Source organism: Dendropsophus ebraccatus, chromosome 12 (assembly GCF_027789765.1).
Source record: "Dendropsophus ebraccatus isolate aDenEbr1 chromosome 12, aDenEbr1.pat, whole genome shotgun sequence".
Classification (NCBI taxonomy): domain Eukaryota; kingdom Metazoa; phylum Chordata; class Amphibia; order Anura; family Hylidae; genus Dendropsophus; species Dendropsophus ebraccatus.
In genome coordinates, this window is record NC_091465.1 from 43617246 (window position 1) to 43638676 (window position 21431).

Consider the following 21431-nt stretch of genomic DNA (forward strand, 5'->3'; position numbering starts at 1 on the left):
GGGGGGGTGGGGGGGCAAATGGACATCAGAATTTTCCAGGATTTGAATCCATATTAAAGAAAAACATGAAATTCATGCTGCCCAAACTATGCAGGATTCAAATCTAACCTGCTGACAGCCCCCTATAGCGCCGGGGACGCTGAGGAGGAAGGTGTGTGTCTTACCTTCCTCCTCTGTGCCGGTTTTGCGCTGTTTGTCAGGGTTAACTTCGAGCACCCTTAGGAGCACTGCAGCACCATCAGGCCCATCCCCTCTATTGAGTATCATTAGAGGGGGCAGGCCGGATGACGCAGCAGTGCTCCTAAGGCTGCACAGTTTACCTCGACAAACACGGCACAGAGGAGGAAGGTAAGACACATACACATACCTTGCTCCTCAGCGTCCCCGGTGCTATAGGGGGCTGTCAGCAGGTTAGATTTGTCTAACCTGCTGATAATTCCCCTTTAATACCTTATGGGAATTCAATAGACATAAATCCTGGGGTTGAAGCTCATATCTTATTGAGACATTGCAACAGATGAGATTTTCTGTAAATTTAAAACAGGACACAATGACACCAATCCTAATCCCTGTCGACCTGTTTATTATTACAGAGGAAACAAGTACCCCCTACACCAATGGCGCCCAAGTCTGTACACCATCTGGTAAGTAAGAAGAAGCAGAGCTGAAATCATACTGCTGCAGTCTATGGGTGGATGTAAGAACTCCGTTATGTTATGTCACGGTTTTGTCCTCCCCATCAAAGTCTCTGCATATCTCATATCCATAATAACTATATATTTGTATTTGAGCTGTCTTATATTATATACAGGGAAGTTGATGAAGAGGAGGACGTCGAGGAGGAGGACATCATCATTACCCCACGGTGAGCAAAAAAAGGCAATGATTTTATGTGGCCAAATACCTTCAATATGTGAGGGCTGAAAGAGTGTTTAGCTGCCAGTTTTCTTTTCTGCCCTCTGCCCATCCTCCCCACACACAGGAATCTTTGGCATGGCCGAGCGTTCCTGTATTCTCTATGGGGAGGATTAAGCCGTTGCCAGACTGCTCTGACAGCGGCTTATCTCTCCCTTGGGGTTATCCTTCACACCCGACCCTTATTACCACCAGCATCATCTGTTGCGGTTGTTCGGGAGAACCCCATACACCTTACAGCGTCAGGCATAGCTGACCAAAGTATATAGTGTATAGGGCCCTTTTTTTTTAATGCACAAAATTACCATCCAGTATAGAGAGGGGAGTGGTGACAGGACGGGACAGGGGGGGCTCGTAATATAACTATAGTGTAGTGTTCTATTCTAGATGTCTATCTAGAATATCTATTCTAGATAGTGTTCTATTCTAGATGGCCCAAATTGACTAAATTAAATCTTTAGTTCTCTTGTGGTTAAAGGGAAACTATCAGCAGGTTACAAGCATCTAACCTGCTGATATTATATATATATATATATATATATATATATATATATAGTGCACAGGAGGCTGAGGATGAAGGTAAGTTCCTTATCTTGTGCTGTCTTCACTGTAGTTTGTTGTTTAATCCCTATGATAATGAGGTGGTTTAGTGGCACTGGTGATGGGACTACCACTCTCATTCCAGGACTGTGCAGGGACATCACTCCGGCGCTCATCACTGCAGAGCACAGAATAAATATTCATTGGAAGGGACGGGCGGGTCGGCTAGGGTGTATTGGTAACTGATAGTGGTAGTCCCGGCACTAAATCACCTCATCAGCATATGAACTAAACAACAAATTACGTGAAAAAGATGCAGAGGATAAAGGTAAGAAACCTGCCTGTATACTCCGCGCCCCATGCACTATAGTAGTGTATATGAATGTCTATTGTTGTTGGGTTCTCAATATCTTTTCTATTCTGCAACTAACAGGACTGAAGACACCGAAGACACTGGAGATGACGAACTGGAAGGGTAAGTAAATCATTGGAAAAAAATTGTAAACGCCACTAAAGATGATTTATCTCCTTCAAACACAATGGGTTGGGGGAATTATTAAGAATATAGTCCTGGGTATCAGTGTCAAATTGTTGTGCAGTCGTTTGTTTACAATAGAATTTGCGACTTTTGTTCCTGGTTCACCTTGCAGCTATGTTTTTTGATAATGAAGGCCGTTAATATTGTTAATGATTGTTAGTGATGGCCGTCATTATCAAGGAACTGACTTTTTTTTAATTACAAAAAAAAGAAGGAGAAAGGCGTTGTGGGAACGTACCCCTAAAATTGTGTCCAGCAGCATAAATTCTTATATTTAGGGCTAGTCTTATAGGCAAGTTTTATTTATTATATGTCACTTATTGTGCAAATGTGCTGCACCTGCAGGGGTGACTATTACCCCTATAATATGTATTATTTCTATATTTTTCTTGTTTTATAATAGATGGATAATACTGATAATGATGGCGCCAATAGTGTGTCAATATTAAAAAGAACCATCACGTTCATGCTGCCCGAGCTATAAATCATCCGGGCAGGATCCACATGCTTCTCTATTGATTGATAGATCTTTTCCTGTTTAGGTATTAGGAGAAATCAATCAGGAGAAGCCACTGGGAATCACCACTATAATTTATGGTTCAAGCAGCATAAAAGTGATGACAGGTTCTCTATACATAACGAGAATTTAAGAGGAATAAATCTTGGAGTTTAAGATCATATTTTAGTGACACTTTGCAATAGATTTAATATGGAATTTAATGTAATGTTTAAATAGGACACAGTGTCCACAATCCTAACCACAGTCATGTTTATTGCTACAGAGACTACGACTACCCCGTACATCAGAGGAGTCCTAGTGTGGACACTATCATGTAAGTATGAAGAAGGAGCAGAGCTGTAATCATACTGCTGTGTATGGGTAGATATAATGTCTCCATTATGTTATGTCACTGCTTTGCCTTATAAACTCCTTAAAGTCTCCATGTAATAATATATCTATAATAACTATATATCAGTATATGAGCTGTTTTATACTATATACAGGGAAGTTGATGAAGAGGAGGAGCCGGAGGACATCAGCGCCACCCCAGGGTAAGCTATAAAAGGCACTAACTTTGTTTGGCCATACACTAACAAACATACAATAACTGACGGTCCAACAATACTTGGGTCGTCAATTATCTCACCGTCCTCCCCACACACAGGAACGTTCAGCATGGCCGAGCGTTCCTGTATTCTCTATGGGGAGGGGTAAGCTGCAGCCCGACTGCTCTAACTGTGGCTTATCTCTCCCTAAACAAAGGGGCTGGGCGGTGATTTTCCTTCACACCCGACACCTATCGCCGCCAGAATCATCTGTTGCGGTTGTTTGGGAGAGCCCCATACACCTTACATGGTTGGGCACAGCTGGGCAAGGTATATAGTGTATAGGGACCTTCTCTAAATGCACAAAATTACCTTTATTTGCCATCCAGTACAGAAAGGGGAGCGGTGACAGGACGGGACTTGGGGGGCTCTACTTATCTATGGGCTTATTTTTCTCCACTATAGTAGTGTATATTAAAGTCTCTTGTTGTTGGGTTCTCAATATCTTTTCTATTCTGCAACTAACAGGACCGAAAACACCGAAGAGGACAACAACAACGACCAACCGGACGGGTAAGTAAATCATTGTAATATGTAATCATTGTAATATGAATGCCTCTTGTAGTTGGGTTCTCAATATCTTTTCTATTTTGTAACTATCAGGAACAAAGACACTGAAGAGGACGACAACAACAACAACAAACCGGACGGGTAAGTAAACCATTGTGATATGTAATCATTGTAATATGAATGCCTCTTGTAGTTGGGTTCTCAATATCTTTTCTATTTTGTAACTATCAGGACCGAAGACACCAGAGAGGATGACGACAACGAACTGGACGGGTAAGTAAACCATTGTAAAAAATGAAGCCATTGTAGATGATTTATCTCCTTCAAATATATTGGTGGGAAATTATCAAGATTGTAGTCCTAGGTTTTTGTGTCAAAAAGTCAACATTTTTTGTGCAACTGTTTGCTAGCTAAAAAATGTGTGACTTTTAGTCCCTGGTTCACCTTTTGGCTATGTTTTTTGATAATGACAGTCGTTAATAATAATCATGACTGGCGGCTGTCAGTATCAAAAAACGGACGTTTTTTGCTAAAACAAAAAAGATAGTCGTTGGAGGAACGTGTCCAGCAGCATGAAATCTTATAACTAGGGCCAGTCTTATAGGCAAGTTATTGCTCAAATGTGCTGCACCTGCAGGGGTGACTATAACCCCTATAATATGTATTATTTCTATATTTTTCTTACTTCATAATAGAAGGATAATGCTGGTGTCAGTACTAAAAAGATGTGTTTATACTGCCCGAACTATGAATCATCCGGGTAGCATCCACATGCTTCTCCATTGATTAATAGATCTTTCCCTGTTTGAGTATAAGGAGAAATCAATCAAGGCTCATGGGCAGAGAAGCCAATGGGGATCACCACTATAATTTGTGGTTCAAGCAGCATAATACATAATGGGAATTTACATGGAATAAATCCCAGAGTTTAAGGTCATATTTTAGTGACACTTTGCAATTGATGAGATTTAATGTAATTTTAGATAGGACATAGTGTCAACAACCCTAACCACAGCCATGTTTATTGCTACAGAGACTACGCATACCCAGTACACCAGGGGAGCCCTAGTCTGGACACCATACTGTAAGTATGAAGAAGGAGCAGAGCTGTAATCATACTGCTGCTGTGTATGGGTAGATATAAAGAGTCCATTATGCTATGTCACTGCCTTGTAAACTCCTCACCCAAGTCTCTATATAATGACATATCAATAATAACTATATATTTGTATATGAGCCATTTTATATTATATATACAGGGAAGTGGATGAAGAGGAGGAGGACATCAGTGCCACCCCAAGGTGAGCTATAAAAGGCACTGACTGCGTTTGGCCATACACCTGCAATAACACATATCAGCCAGTCAGATGCTTCTAACCTGCTGATAGTTTCCCTATAGTTTGTGAATATATATTACTGTAGGAGTGGATAGAGTCGCTCATACATACTGTAAGGAAAGAATTATTATAATATACATAGCTGTAAGTGTTAATCTCCTCGCTCGACGATTCTTGTTTTGTTAAATTAACCATTTATTTTCCCCTATTTCTTCTTAGGAGCAGCAGCAGGAGGACCATCATGGACAGGTAAATACAAGTGATATTGTCCTAACATGATATCTTTATCCTAAGGGGTGAACAGTCATCTAGAGTCGTCCTCTTTTTTATCCTTGATAATTGGGAACAGTTTGATTCAGTTGTGGCCTAACACACATAGTGTACCCGGCACTGTACTGCCTATACCTGAGCTCCTGTACATAACACAGCCGCCCCATCTACATCCCACTGATAGGGACATATCCACCCCCCTTCTCTCCAGTGTAAGTCTATTCTGCCATCACTATGTGTCACCAGAAGATATGTCCGATCTCAGGAAAGTCATGGTGGATTTTCTCTTTGTTTTGTAGACTTCGGGCACTGTTCTGCTGCTGCTGTAAGACCAAAGACAACTAAAAGGTGAGTAACCAAAATCTCACAGTTTTTCTTACGTCCCTTTCACACTATGGAATCGGAGATTACGCTCGGAACCCCCGACTCCGCGACAAATCCTGTCTGCTATCTCTTTCAATGGGAGGCCTCGCGCGTCTCCGCTCTCCACGCCTCTCTGCTGAAAGAAGTGACATGTCAAGTCTTTGAAAAGAGAGGCGTGGACAGTAGAGACAGGCAAGGCCTCCCATTGAAAAGAGATAGCATGCGGGATTTGGTTCCGAGCGGAATCTCCGTGCCGATTCCGTAGTGTGAACTGGCCCTTATTGTACTTATCTTTATATTATTTAATGTATTTATTTATTTTACTTTTATGATTGATATTTTGTTAATAGTTTGTTTGGTATATCTCTTATCTAGGTAACACAGTGCCATCGGCAGGAGGAGGAGAAGACACCCGTAACATCTGAAGTGTCTGGAGAAGGAGGAGACACCTCTAACATCTAGAGGTAAATTAGGTGTCGTTGCCATCAGAGGGGAACATTTACCTCATCTGGGGGAGGAGGAACCCCACTTTTCCATCAGATACCGGAGGTAAGGACTCCCTTAAGATCTTGCGGAGTCTGGAGGTGGCGCTTGAAACATCTTGAGGTAAATGAGGCGCCTTTACCAACAGGAGGAGCCATTTGCCTCGTATGGGGGAGGAGGAACCCCACAATAACATCGAATACTGGAGGTAAGGACTCTCTTAACACCTGATGCAGTCCGGAGGTGGCGCCCTTAAAGAGGTTTTTCAAGGATCTGAAAAGGTATTGCCTTTCCTTGCTTTTCAGCCACTTTCCTCCATTACTTAGTCTCAGCAGCTTACCTTCCCATCTGACGTGAAGGGGTCTGGATGAGATGATGTGGTGAGTACTGTGTTGCGATCGCTGCATGTTGGATAAACCAGTGGTGGCTAATGTACACACAATGTTGCTGATGTTCTCACAACATCATGTATATCTTGGCCACAGCGGGGAGCCTAGTTTCACCAACATGCAGTGATCACAACATAGTAGTTATCGCAACCTCATCCCTTTCGGCAAGATAAGAAAGTATCAGACTGAGACAAAGTTAATCTGGAGGTTAGCGACAAGGGAGAGAGAGAAGGTATTACCTTTTTAGATTCCTGGATAAACCTTTAAACATCATGAGGTAAATGGGGCGCCGTTACCAGCAGGAGGAGCCATTTGCCTCTTATGGGGGAGGAGGAACCCCACAATAACATCGAATACTGGAGGTAAGGATTCTTTAAATACCAGATTGAGTCCGGAGGTGGCGCACGTAAAGAGGTTGTCCAGACAGCTGAGGAGGTATTGCCTTTCCTCAATCCTCAGCCACTTTCCTCCATTACTTACTCTCAGCAGCTTACCTTCTCATCTGACATGAAGGGGTCAGGCTGAGATGATGGGGTGAGTACTGTGTTGCGATCGCTGCATGTTGGATAAACCAGTGGTGGCTAATGTACACACAATGTTGATGATGTTTTCACAACATCATGTATACCTTGGCCACGGCGGTGAGCCTGGTTTCACCAACATGCAGTGATCACAACATAGTAGTTATCGCAACCTCATCCCTTTCGGCAAGATAAGAAAGTATCAGACTGAGACAAAGTTAATCTGGAGGTTAGCGACCAGGGAGACAGGAAAGATATTACCTTTTTAGATTCCTGGATAAATCTTTAAACATCATGAGGTAAATGGGGCGCCGTTACCAGCAGGAGGAGCCATTTGCCTCTTATGGGGGAGGAGGAACCCCACAATAACATCGAATACTGGAGGTAAGGATTCTTTAAATACCAGATTGAGTCCGGAGGTGGCGCACGTAAAGAGGTTGTCCAGACAGCTGAGAAGGTATTGCCTTTCCTCAGTCCTCAACCACTTTCCTCCATTACTTACTCTCAGCAGCTTACCTTCTCATCTGACATGAAGGGGTCAGGCTGAGATGATGGGGTGAGTACTGTGTTGCGATCGCTGCATGTTGAATAAACCAGTGGTGGCTAATGTACACACAATGTTGATGATGTTCTCACAACATCATGTATACCTTGGCCACGGCGGTGAGCCTGGTTTCACCAACATGCAGTGATCACAACATAGTAGTTATCTCAACCTCATCCCTTTCGGCCAGATAAGAAAGTAGCAGACTGAGGTAATCTGGAGGTTAGCGACCAAGGAGACAGGAAAGGTATTACCTTTTTAGATTCCTGGATAACCCATTTAACACCTAGAGGTAAATGAGGCACCGTTACGATCAGGAGGAGCCATTTACTTCATATGGGGGAGGAGGAACCCCACTTTACCATTGAATACCGGAGGAAAAGACTCCCTTAAGATCTTGTGGAGTCTGGAGGTGGCGCCTGTACAGAGGTTATTTGGGGAGCTGACAAGGTATTACCTTTCCTCGCTTCTCAGCCACTTTCCTCCTTTATGTACTCCCAGCAGCTTATGTCATCATACCTTCTCATCGGGTGTGATACGGTCAGGAAGAGATGATGGGGCGAGTACTGTGTTGCGATCGCTGCATGTTGGATAAACCAGTGGTGGCTAATGTACACAAAATGTTGCTGATGTTCTCACAACATCATGTATACATTGGCCACAGCGGTGAGCCTGGTTTCACCAATATGCAGTGATCGCAACACAGTATTTGCCTCACCATCTCAGCCTCACCAGTTTAGGCCAGATAAGAAAGTATCCGGTTGAGGCGAAGTCACTCTGGAGGTCAGCGACCTTGGAGACAGGAAAGGTTTTACCTTTTTAGATTCTTGGATAACCTATGTAACATCTTGAGGTAAATGAGGCGCCGTTATCAGCAGGAGGAGTCATTTACCTCATATGGGGGAGGAGGGACCCCACTTTACCATCAAACACTGGAGGTAAAGACTTCCTTAAGACCTTGTGGAGTCTGGAGGTGGCGCCTGTAAAGGGGTTACCCAGACAGCTGAACAGGTATTGCCTTTCCTCGCATCTCCGCCACTTTCCTCCTTTATGTAATCCCAGCATCTTATGTCATCAAAGTTCCTTCTCTTTGGCATGAAGGGGTCAGGATGAGATGATGGGGCAACTACTGTGTTGCGATCGCTGCATGTTGGATAAACCAGTGGTGGCCAATGTACACACAATGCTGCTGACCTTCTCACAACATCATGTATACATTGGCCACGGCGGTGAGCCTGGTTTCACCAATATGCAGTGATCGCAACATAGTATTTGCCTCACCATCCCAGCCTCACCTGTTTAGGCCAGATAAGAAAGGATCAAGTTGAGTTGAGGTCACTCTGGAGGTTAGCCACCAGGGAGAGAGGAAAGGTATTACCTTTTTAGATTCTCGGATAACCTATTTAACACCAAGAGGTAAATAAGGCGCCGTTAGCATCAGGAGGGACCATTTACCTCATATGGGGAGGAGGAACCCCACTTTACCATCAAATACTGGAGGTAAAGACTCCCTTAACACCTAGTGGAGTCTGGAGGAGGCGCCCATAACATCTAGAGGCAAATCAGGCGCCTTTACCATCTGGAGGTTGCATTTGCCTTATATGGGGTAGGAAGAGGCCCCCTTTAAAGTCACAAACTTAAGGACAGAATTCTCTTAATACCAAGAGGTGTCTGAAAGATGCGCCAATAACACTAAAAAGAGAATCAGGTGCCTCATTTGGGGCAGGAGAGGGACTTACTACCACCAGGGTGTAAACATCCAGAGCGCCAAAGATATGCTGGGGGACGGGGGCCCAAGTAAGCAACATAAATCAGAGATCCCCACCACCTGTGCACTGCTGTGGCATATGTGTTATTTTGAGACGGGTGGTAGCAGAACAAAAGCTGGTGGCACTAATTTACACACAGTAATGATGGCCATTGAGCATCAGAGTATGTCTAAGCATGCACAGATTGACTCTGTTGCTCTGAAATCAACTGCCTGCCCTGACAATAGATGCAGGTTATGTGGACACACAAAGCAGCGGTGCTCCTTTCAATCTGGAGGCAGTCCTGCTTGTGAAAGCTAAGCAGTCAGCTTGCTAGCCATCCGGTCAGCTGGCCAGCCAGCCTTCCATTTATCCCACCAGATAGCTAGCCAGCCATCTTTGTAGTCGGCCATCCTGTCAGCTAGCGGGTAAGTAAACCGTACGGCCAGCAAGCCAGCCATCCAGGCAGCAAGCCATCCAGCCAGCTATCTAGTTGGCCATCCAGCCAGCTAGCGGGAAAGTCAGCCATGCAGCCAGCAAGACAGCCAGTCAGCCAGAAAGCCAGCCAGCCATCAAGACAGCAAGCCATCCAGCCAGAAAGCCAACCAGCCAGCCAGCGAGCAAGCCAACCAACCAGCCAGCCAGGAAGCCAACCAGCCAGCCAGCAAGCCATCCAGCAAGCCAGCAAGCTGTCCAGCCCTTCAACCGGCCAACCAGTTGTCCAGTTAGCCACCCAGCGATGACTCTCATATGTATGAAAGGTAAATACAAGTGCTGCATGCTGCCCAGCCAGTTACATCACCCTCATAGCAATTCCAGGTGGTCCTTACTGCATCCCGGTGGCATGATTTTATTTATTGTCCTAGTAGGTCCATCAGTGATCAAAGAGCCAGCCATCTAACCAGCCAGCAAGCTGTGATTCTAACATGAGTGAAAGGTAAATACAAAGACTAAGTGCTACCCAGCCAGTTACAGTACCCCATAGCAATGCCTGGAGGTCCCTAGCCCAGTCCCCATTCAGATTCCAATGTCATGATTTTAGCCTCTGTTCTGGTAGGTCCAGCAGCAGCAAACCAACCAGCCTTCCAATCAGCCAACCATCCAGCCATCCAACTAACCAGCCAGCCATCATTCTCACCTGAATGGAAGGTAAATGCAAAGGCCAGTCCCCATCCGATGTCCTTTCCTGGATTCCAGTGGCTGATTTTATTTTTTCCTGTTAGGTCCAGCAATAACCAGCCATCAGGTCAACCTGCAAGCCAGCCATCCCGTCAGACAGCCAGACATCTATGTAGCCAGTCAACTAGCTAGCCTGCCAGCCATGCAGCCCGCCAACCATCTACGATGCTCATATGAAAGGTAAATATGAAGGCTGAGTGCTGGCCAGCCAGTTACAGCAGTGCCATAGCAATTTCAGAAGGTCCCCATCCCCGTACACATCCAGTGTCCTTTCCTCGATCTCAATGTCATAATTTTATCTTCTGTCCTGATAGGTCCAGCAATGGACAACCATGCAGCCAACCATCCAGCCAGCCGTCCAGTCAGTCAAATAATCAGCCCACATCTGAGCAGACAATACAGAGACCACATTTTCTACTAGCCAGTAAGCTAGTCAGCCAGCCAACCAACCATCCTGCCAGCCAGCTGGTGAGTTGGACAGACACGAATCCAGCTAGTATGGCAGCAAGCCAACCAGCCAGGAATCCAGCCAGCCAGCCAGCTGTACAGTCTGCCAGTCATCCAACTATACAGGAATCCAGACAGTCATCTGTCCAGTCTGCCAACCAGCCAAACAACAGACAGACTTGATTCTTACACGTGGGAAAGGGAAATACAAGTGCTGCATGCTGCCTGGTAAGTTACAGCACCCCCATAGCAATTCCAGGAGGTCCCCACTGGATCCCAGTGGCATGATTTTATTTTTTGTCCTGGTAGGTCCAGCAGTGGTCAGTGAGACAGCTAGCCTACCATCCAGCCAGCCAGCAAGCTGTGATTCTTCCATGAGTGAATGGTAAATACAAAAGTTGAGTGCTACCCAGCAAGTTACAGTACCCCACAGCTATTCCAGGAGGTCCCCATCCTGGTCCCATTCCAGATCCCAATAACATAATTTTATCCACTCTCTTAGTAGGTTCAGCAGTGGTCAGTGAGCCAGCCATCCAAACAGCTAGCCTACCATCCAGCCAGCCTGCCAGCAAGCCGTAATTCTTCCATGAGTGAAAGGTAAATACAAAGGCTGAGTGCTACCCAGCCAGTTACAGTACCCCATAGCAATTCCAGGAGGTCCCCAGCCCAGTCCCCATCCAAATCCCAATGTCAGGATTTTATCCTCTCTTCTGGTAGGTCCAGCATCAGCAAACCAACCAGCCAGCCTTCCAATCAGCCAACCATCCAGTCTGCCAGCTATCCAGCCATCCGGTCTCACTTGAATGAAAGGTAAATACAAAGGTTTCCTAGCCAGTTACAGCAATTCCAGGTGGTCTCCAGCCCAGTCTTCATCCCCTGTCCTTTCCTGGATTTCAGTGGCATGATTTTATTTTTTATCCTGGTAGGTCCAGCAGTAACCAGCCATCAAATCAGCCTGCAAGGGAGCCATCCTGTCAGAAAGCCAGACATCTACTGTATATAGCCAGTCAACTAGCTAACCTGCCAGCCATCCATCCATCCAGCCCGCCAACCATCCATGATGCTCATATGAAAGGTAAATATGAGTGCTGCCCAGCCAGTTACAGCACTGCTATAGCAATTCCAGAGGGTCCTCAGCCCCGTTCCCATCCAGTGTCCTTTCCTGGATCTCAATGGCACAATTTTATCTTCTGTCCTGGTAGGTCCAGCAGTGGCCAACCATCCAGCCAACCATTCAGCCAGCCATCCAGTTCAGTCAACTAATCAGCCCACATCGGTGCAGGCAATACCGAGACCACATTTTCAGCTAGCCAGTCACCCAACCAACCATCCTGCCAGCCAGTGAGTTAGCCAGCTAGTAAGGCAGCAAGCCAAGCAGCCAGGAATTCAGACTGTCAGCCGTCCAGTATGCCAACCAACCAGCCAGCTATACAACAGCCAGACAGCGTTGATTCTTACATGTGGGAAAGGTAAATATAAGTGCTGCATGCTGCCTAGTAAGTTACAGCACCCCCATAGCAATTCCAAGAGGTCCCCACTGGATCCTGGTGGCATGATTTTATTTTTAGTCCTAGTAGGTCCAGCATTGATCAGTGAGCCAGCCATCCAACCAGACAGCTTACCATCCAGCCAGCCAGCAAGCTGTGATTCTTCCATGAGTGAAAGGTAAATACAAAGGCTGAGTGCTACCCAGCCAGTTACAGTACCCCATAGCAATTTCAGGAGGTCCCCAGCCCAGTCCCCATCCAGATCCCAATGTCAGGATTTTATCCTCTGTTCTGGTAGGTCCAGCAGCAGCAAACCAACCAGTCAGCCTTCCAATCAGCCAACCATTCAGTCTGCCAGCTATCAAGCCATCTAACTAACCAGCCAGCCATCATTCGCACCTGAATGAAAGGTAAATACAAAGGTTGCCCAGCCAGTTACAACAATTCCAGGTGGTCCCCAGCCCAGTCCCCTGACCTTTCCTGGATTTCAGTGACATGATTTTATTTTTTATCCTGGTAGGTCCAGCAGTAACCAGCCATCAAGTCAGCCTGAAAGCCAGCCATCCCGTCAGAAAGACAGACATCTACGTAGCCAGTCAACTAGCTAACCTGCCCGCCATCCAGCCCGCCACCATCCATGATGCTCATATGAAAGGTAATTATGAAGGCTGAGTGCTGCCCAGCCAGTTACATTACTGCTATAGCAATTCCAGAGGGTCCCCAGCCCCGTCCCCGGCCAGTGTTCTTTCCTGGATTTCCTTTATCTTCTGCCCTGGTAGGTTCAGCAGTGACAAACACAGCAATTCATTATAACTATTATTGTTGTAAGGGTGTTTAGTGATGGGAATTGTAATCCCTAAAATAGGCAGCAGCTCTGGGCTGAGCTCTGTGCCATTTATTCACCTGTACACCATACTCACTACTCTCAGAGCAGGTTGTAATACAAAAGCCGTGATCTGACCATTCATTGCAGTACAATATGTATGTATTGCAGAGTCAAACTAAGAGTCAGAGTATGTAATCTAACTATTCCATAGTGAAGTGTTAGAATAGAATGAACATTACAACTGGGGAAGCTGTCTGTGTCAGGAGAGCTGCAGCTGTGGCATAGTAAAGCAGAGTGGACGGGAATAGCTGTCAATCACCACTCTCTGCTTTAGGGTGGGTTCATCCTACGGAATTCTAGCGGACAATGTCCGCGGAATTCCGCAGTATGTCCGCACGCATTTCCGCCGGCTCCATAAACACCATTCTATGGGCCGGCGTATTCCGCTATCCGCCTAAAGAAGTGACATGCCACTTCTTTCGGCGGAACACAGAATACGACGGCCCATAGAATGGTGTCTATGGAGTCGGCAGAAAGGTGCGCGGACATACTGCGGAATTCCACGGACATTGTCCACGACAATTCCGTAGTATGAACCCCCACCCTTACTGTGTGAGGCTTCAGTGCTCCTGACACAGGCTGCTTCCCAAGTTGTAATGTCTAACTTATGCTAATATGCATTATAATAGACATAGAGGGAGGCTCAGTATCGCTAACACTGCATGCAGCAGCATTAAAGGAGAAGTCCAGTCAAAATTTTTATTAAAGTATTGTATTGCCCTCCAAAAGTTATACAAATCACCAATATACATTTATTACAGGAAATGCTTATAAAGTGCTTTTTCCCTGCACTTACTACTGCTTCAAGGCTTCACTTCCTGGATAAAATGGTGATGTCATTTCCTGGATAAAATGGTGATGTCACTTCCTGATAACATGGTGATGTCACTTCCTGTATAACAAGGTGATGTCACGTTCCCAGACTCCCAGAGCTGTGCGGGCTGTGGCTGCTGGAGAGGATGATGGCAGGGGGACACTAAGGGACACAGGGCACTGGAGGGACACTGAGCATCCCTCTCCTATCATCCTCTCCAGGAGCCACAGCCCGCACAGCTCTGGGGGGCGGGTCGTGACATCACCATGTTATCCAGGAAGTGAAGCCTTGATGCAGTAGTAAGTGCAGGGAAAAAAGCACTTTATAAGTATTTACCGTAAGAAGTGTATATTGGTGATTTGTATAACTTTTGGGGGGCAATACAATACTTACATAAAAAGTATTCTGGTTCTGAGGTGCTGACAGTGTGATGAACGTCTGTGTCTCTCTGTCCCCAATCTGTGCCGTAACTTTCTCCATAACTGTCAAAGAGGGGGAGTGGTGATGCGTTCGTGCCGCACTTCTGCCCGCCTCACCACTACCTCCTCCCAGCTTCTCTTGAATATTCATGGCGCCCGTCCCCCGGCCTCCTGGCGACGTAATTTTTAGCTGCCTGGTTCTGTGTATTGTGCGCTCTTCCGCAACCTGATTCGCGCAAGCGCCAAAGTGCGTAGGAGCGGCACTGAGCGAAGCCATTGAGGGCATAGGCTTTGGCCCTCAGTGCGCCTGCTCAGGTCTGACACACTACGTCGCATGTGCGAATCAGGCCGCGGGTGCACGTACAATACACCGAACCAGGCAGCTAAAGATGATGTCGCCAGGAGGCCGGAGATGGGCGCCATGAATATTCAAGAGAAGCTGGGAGGAGGTAGTGGTGAGGCGTGCCGAAGTGCGGCACGAACGCATCACCACTCCCCCTCTTTGACAGTTGTGGAGAAAGTTATGGCACAGATTGGGGACAAAGTACAGCACCGATCTGAAAAATAAAGGTAACCCACCACACTAAGAGACACAGACCTTCATCACACTGTCAGCACCTCAGAACCAGAATAGGTGCTGACAGATTCCCTTTAATGATATCTTACTTTGTCTGGACCAGGACTTTTGAAGCCCTGCAGTTCCAGACACAGCCACTGGTGGCAGCAGAAGAGTCATGCTCCTTACTGCTACCAGACAATGAAACAATTAAAAAATAGTTATAGTAAAAAATGTTATAAAGTTTTGTACCATTATGAAAGAAATTAGATAGATCACTGTGGCTGATGCAAAAGTATAAATCTCAGGAACACTTACACGGTCTAGTCTAACATTACGTCACTTATTTTACTTACTTTGAGCCAGAAGTTTACTCTAAAACTTTAGCACAACCCTGGCTCACATCTTTATTTAGATTTAGGCTCCAGGTCCCGTAAGATAGGAAATAAAAATGTAGTCACTTCCTTTGTCCCCAGCGACATTGCTCTTCCTTGTGTTGGTGCCGGCACAGGGACCTGTCCACCCAGCCAGCTAAAAGACAGTATAATATCGGCCTATTTTAGGCCAGAAGTCAGATACAGCCACTTTAGTGACCACATACCTGACCCCACAATGTTCATAGCAATGAATGTAAAAGTGAACGCAATTCTTTGTATTATTGAAACAAACAGAAGGGGACATTACATCTTTAGTTACCTACAATTTTTGTTTTCTTTAAAGCAACACAAATGGCTCCAAAAACCTACAGACGCACAAAGCAGAAAGAAAAGGAAACAGCAAATATGTGAAGATGAGAAAGATGAGAAAGCTGCAAAAGCAACAACGATGTTTTCTCCTAAAGAAGAAGATATTGTTTGTCTCCTGAGAGAGTTTCCTGCTTCTGCTGTACATTGCCCGACCTCAGCCCAAGATTACATAATAAATGGCAGCATACTGGAGAATACCTAGTGACGTATTACTCTTCTCTGACCACATTCTTACCGCCAGAGGTGGAATCATGCAGAAGAAACCTGAGAAGAGAGAAATCGCTACAAAATGGAGAAACCAAATGGAGAGATGTTCTGAATAAGAATTGGCCATTCTGAGGGTCAGCAAATAAACCATATACACCAAATAACAGCAACTTGTTTGGTCTCATTCTTGTAAAATTTTAAGTTGTAATGAAAGATCATTTAGAGTGATGTCTGAAGATACACCATATTATACAGGGTACAGAATGCAAAATAGTCATGTCGAGCAGATATCATATACCCTAACGGTATGTTTACACAAGGAGATTTATCTGACAAATTTTTGAAGCCAAAGCCAGAAAAGGATTTGAAAAAAGGTAAATCTCCTTTATGACCTGTTCCCTATTTATAGTCTGTTCCTGGCTTTGGCTTCAAAAATCTGTCAGATAACTCTATCTGTGTAAACGCAGCCTTAGGTTTGTAGATGTCACAGTAAAACAGCTTCCAGCTGGTGAGCATGTCATTGCCGTCTGACCTAGAGATAGTACATCTGGTGAAGCACTTAGTATTCTTCTTCTTGATGGGATAATAAAATGTGGCAGAGTAGAGATTCTGTGAGTTTGTCTGCCCATAGGGGGTACAGGGCAGGGAGCCGCAGCGAGTGTCGCTGCGAATTCGCAGCGAGAAACTTGCTGCGGATCCACCCAGTGAGTTTGTACCCTTACAGTGAGTGCTGGGCATCCTCCGCTATTTGCTGCTAACAGTGTATGGCTGCAGCAGCCTGTGTGTCCTTACACCTGCTTCTCCCTGTGAGGTAGAGCTGAGACAGGACACCTAGGCTGCTGCAGGACGGGCTCCCCTGCTTAGTGTGAGCTAAAGGACGTGTGGTAATGTCATGAGGGAGGAGTCAGACTCTACAAGCTGTAGCAGGGGTTGTGCATTAGGGTACAAACACACAGGGCGGATCCACAGCTGATTTCTCGCTGCGAATTCACAACGAAATCCGCTGAGGATCCATTGCTTGTAGTTTCTATGAGAATCACATACTCTCAGCGGGATTGACATCTCCCTGCGAGTATTGAGTCTTATAGAAACTACAATCAATGGATCAGCAAAGGATTTCGCTGCGAATTTGAAGCGACAAATCCGCTGCAGATCCTCCCTGTGTGTTTATATCCTTAAGCAAGAAATCATGTCCTTTTGAGCAGGTAACCTTAGGGAATGTAGACATACATACACACCTCTGCCCCATACACATACACCTCTGCCCTATACACATACAGCTCTGCACCATACACATACACCTCTGCCCCATACACATACATCTCTGCCCCATACACATACACCTCTGCCCCATACACATACACCTCTGCCCCATACACATACACCTCTGCCCCATACGCATACACCTCTGCCCCATTCACATACACCTCTGCCCCATACACATACATCTCTGCACCATACACATACACCTCTGCACCATGCACATACAGCTCTGTCCCATACACATACACCTCTGCACCATACACATACACCTCTGCCCCATACACATACACCTCTGCACCATACACATACACCTCTGCCCCATACACATACAGCTCTGCACCATACACCTCTGCCCCATACACACACACCTCTGCACCATACACATACACCTCTGCCCCATACACATACACCTCTGCCCCATACACATACATCTCTGCACCATACACATACACCTCTGCACCATGCACATACAGCTCTGTCCCATACACATACACCTCTGCACCATACACATACACCTCTGCCCCATACACATACACCTCTGCCCCATACACCTCTGCCCCATACACACACACCTCTGCACCATACACATACACCTCTGCCCCATACACATACACCTCTGCCCCATACACATACATCTCTGCACCATACACATACACCTCTGCACCATGCACATACACCTCTGCCCCATACACATACACCTCTGCCCTATACACATACAGCTCTGCACCATACACATACACCTCTGCCCCATACACATACATCTCTGCACCATACACATACACCTCTGCACCATGCACATACAGCTCTGTCCCATACACATACACCTCTGCCCTATACACATACAGCTCTGCACCATACACATACACCTCTGCCCCATACACATACATCTCTGCACCATACACATACACCTCTGCCCCATACACATACACCTCTGCCCCATACACATACACCTCTGCCCCATACACACACACCTCTGCCCCATACACATACACCTCTGCCCCATACACACACACCTCTGCCCCATACACACACAGCTCTGCCCCATACACACACACCTCTGCCCCATACACATACACCTCTGCCCCATACACATACACCTCTGCACCATACACATACACCTCTGCACCGTACACACACACCTCTGCACCATACACATACACCTCTGCCCCATACACATACACCTCTGCACCATGCACATACACTTCTGCCCCATGCACATACAGCTCTGCACCATACACATACACCTCTGCCCCATACACATACACCTCTGCCCCATACACATACAGCTCTGCACCGTACACACACACCTCTGCACCATACACATACACCTCTGCCCCATACACATACACCTCTGCACCATGCACATACACCTCTGCCCCATGCACATACAGCTCTGCACCATACACATACACCTCTGCCCCATACACACACACCTCTGCCCCATACACACACAGCTCTGCCCCATACACATACACCTCTACCCCATACACATACACCTCTGCCCCATACACATACACCTCTGCCCCATGCACATACAGCTCTGCACCATACACATACACCTCTGCCCCATACACACACACCTCTGCCCCATACACACACAGCTCTGCCCCATACACATACACCTCTGCCCCATACACATACACCTCTGCCCCATACACATACACCTCTGCACCATACACATACACCTCTGCCCCATACACATACACCTCTGCACCATACACATACACCTCTGCCCCATACACATACAGCTCTGCCCCATACACATACACCTCTGCCCCATACACATACACCTCTGCCCCATACACATACACCTCTGCACCATACACATACAGCTCTGCACCATACACATACATCTCTGCACCATACACATACACCTCTGCCCCATACACATACACCTCTGCCCCATACACATACACCTCTGCCCCATACACATACACCTCTGCACCATACACATACAGCTCTGCACCATACACATACACCTCTGCACCATACACATACACCTCTGCACCATACACATACTCCTCTGCACCATACACATACACCTCTGCCCCATACACACACACCTCTGCCCCATACACATACACCTCTGCACCATACACATACACCTCTGCACCATACACATACTCCTCTGCACCATACATACACCTCTGCACAGGGCCGCCATCAGGGCAGTATTGGTGGTACAGCTGTCAGGGGCCCGGGCTAAAACTAGCATCCAGGGGGGCCAGGCAGTCCAGCCTACCTGTGTGTAAGCTCCTGACAGCTGTACCGCACAGGCAGGAAGACACAGGGCCTCCTCCTCTTCCTCACTCCCCCGGGCCCCTCCTCCGCCCCCGCCCCCGCCCCACACAACCTTCTCTGGCAGCTTCCTCTTGTGCTGCCATGTCGGAGGAGAAGGGGGAGGGGCCCGGAGCCGCTGTGTGAGGAGCAGGAGGAAAACAGGAAGCACGTGGGTCCTGGAGCTTCCCAGCAAGTAAGTGTAGATGTGTGTGTAATCATGTGTGCTGGAGGGGATGATGTGTGCTGGGGGGGATGATGTGTGCATGTGTGCTGGGGGGGGGGGGATGATGTGTGCATGTGTGCTGGGGGGGGGATGATGTGTGCATGTGTGCTGGGGGGGGGGGATGATGTGTGCATGTGTGCTGGGGGGGGGTGATGTGTGCATGTGTGCTGAGGGGGGATGATGTGTGCTGGGGGGGATGATGTGTGCTGGGGGGGATGATGTGTGCTGGGGGGGTGATGTGTGCATGTGTGCTGGGGGGGGGATGATGTGTGCATGTGTGCTGGGGGGATGATGCGTGCTGGGGGGATGATGTGGGCATGTGTGCTGGGGGGATGATGTGTGCTGGGGGGGATGATGTGTGCATGTGTGCTGGGGAGATGATGTGTGCTGGGGGGGATGATGTGTGCTGGGGGGATGATGCGTGCTGGGGGGATGATGTGGGCATGTGTGCTGGGGGGTTGATGTGTGCTGGGGGGGATGATGTGTGCTGGGGGGATGATGTGGGCATGTGTGCTGGGGGGGATGATGTGTGCTGGGGGGATGATGCGTGCTGGGGGGATGATTTGGGCATGTGTGCTGGGGGGGATGATGCGTGCTGGGGGGATGATTTGGGCATGTGTGCTGGGGGGGATGATGCGTGCTGGGGGGATGATTTGGGCATGTGTGCTGGGGGGGATGATGTGTGCTGGGAGGGATGATGTGTGCATGTGTGCTGGGAGGGATGATGTGTGCATGTGTGCTGGGGGGGATGATGTGTGCATGTGTGCTGGGGGGGATGATGTGTGCTGGGGGGGGGGATGCAATCCCTGATCCCTGCACCCTGTCAACCCCAACCTCCTTGCACTCTGTCAGCGCTCTGTTTGCCCCCACATCTCTGATCCCTGCACCCTGTCTAATCCCCCATCCCTGATCCCTGCACCCTGTCTAATCCCCCATCCCTGATCCCTGCACCCTGTCTGCCCCCACATCCCTGATCCCTGCACCCTGTCTAATCCCCCATCCCTGATCCCTGCACCCTGTCTAACCCCCCATCCCTGATCCCTGCACCCTGTCTGCCCCCACATCCCTGATCCCTGCACCCTGTCTAATCCCCCATCCCTGATCCCTGCACCCTGTCTGCCCCCACATCCCTGATCCCTGCACCCTGTCTAATCCCCCATCCCTGATCCCTGCACCCTGTCTAACCCCCCATCCCTGATCCCTGCACCCTGTCTAACCCCCCATCCCTGATCCCTGCACCCTGTCTGACCCCACATCCCTGATCCCTGCACCCTGTCTAACCTCCCATCCCTGATCCCTGTACCCTGTCTAACCTCCCATCCCTGATCCCTGCACCCTGTCTGACCCCACATCCCTGATCTCTGCACCCTGTCTGACCCCCCATCCCTGATCCCTGCACCCTGTCTAATCCCTGATCCCTGCACCCTGTCTAACCCCCCATCCCTGATCCCTGCACCCTGTCTAACCCCCCATCCCTGATCCCTGCACCCTGTCTAACCCCCCATCCCTGATCCCTGCACCCTGTCTGACCCCACATCCCTGATCCCTGCACCCTGTCTAACCTCCCATCCCTGATCCCTGCACCCTGTCTGCCCCCACATCCCTGATCCCTGCACCCTGTCTGCCCCCACATCCCTGATCCCTGCACCCTGTCTAACC

General features: G+C 47.7%; 1 protein-coding gene across 3 annotated transcripts in view; it reads left to right on the forward strand.

Annotated features, from left to right (window-relative positions):
- Positions 1-16172, forward strand: part of LOC138768964 (uncharacterized) — a 29794-nt gene extending 13622 nt beyond the window's left edge. The window contains exons 7-32 of one of the 3 annotated variants that reach the window (XM_069947067.1): positions 594-644; positions 812-865; positions 1889-1930; positions 2776-2826; positions 2999-3046; positions 3569-3613; positions 3704-3751; positions 3842-3883; positions 4644-4694; positions 4870-4911; positions 5167-5196; positions 5517-5565; positions 5956-10026; positions 10132-10202; positions 10323-10414; positions 10489-10624; positions 10759-11119; positions 11201-11276; positions 11394-11488; positions 11609-11701; positions 11818-11966; positions 12094-12360; positions 12460-12556; positions 12677-12788; positions 12899-13033; positions 15774-16172. In XM_069947067.1, the coding sequence (XP_069803168.1) occupies positions 594-644; positions 812-865; positions 1889-1930; positions 2776-2826; positions 2999-3046; positions 3569-3613; positions 3704-3751; positions 3842-3883; positions 4644-4694; positions 4870-4911; positions 5167-5196; positions 5517-5562 (550 nt within the window). In that variant the 3' untranslated portion in view covers positions 5563-5565; positions 5956-10026; positions 10132-10202; ... (10 more) ...; positions 12899-13033; positions 15774-16172. The remainder of the gene's footprint in view (positions 1-593; positions 645-811; positions 866-1888; positions 1931-2775; positions 2827-2998; positions 3047-3568; positions 3614-3703; positions 3752-3841; positions 3884-4643; positions 4695-4869; positions 4912-5166; positions 5197-5516; positions 5566-5955; positions 10027-10131; positions 10203-10322; positions 10415-10488; positions 10625-10758; positions 11120-11200; positions 11277-11393; positions 11489-11608; positions 11702-11817; positions 11967-12093; positions 12361-12459; positions 12557-12676; positions 12789-12898; positions 13034-15773) is intronic. The other 2 variants (XM_069947068.1, XM_069947069.1) reach the window with 2 other exon arrangements.
- The last annotated feature ends 5259 nt before the right edge of the window (positions 16173-21431 follow it).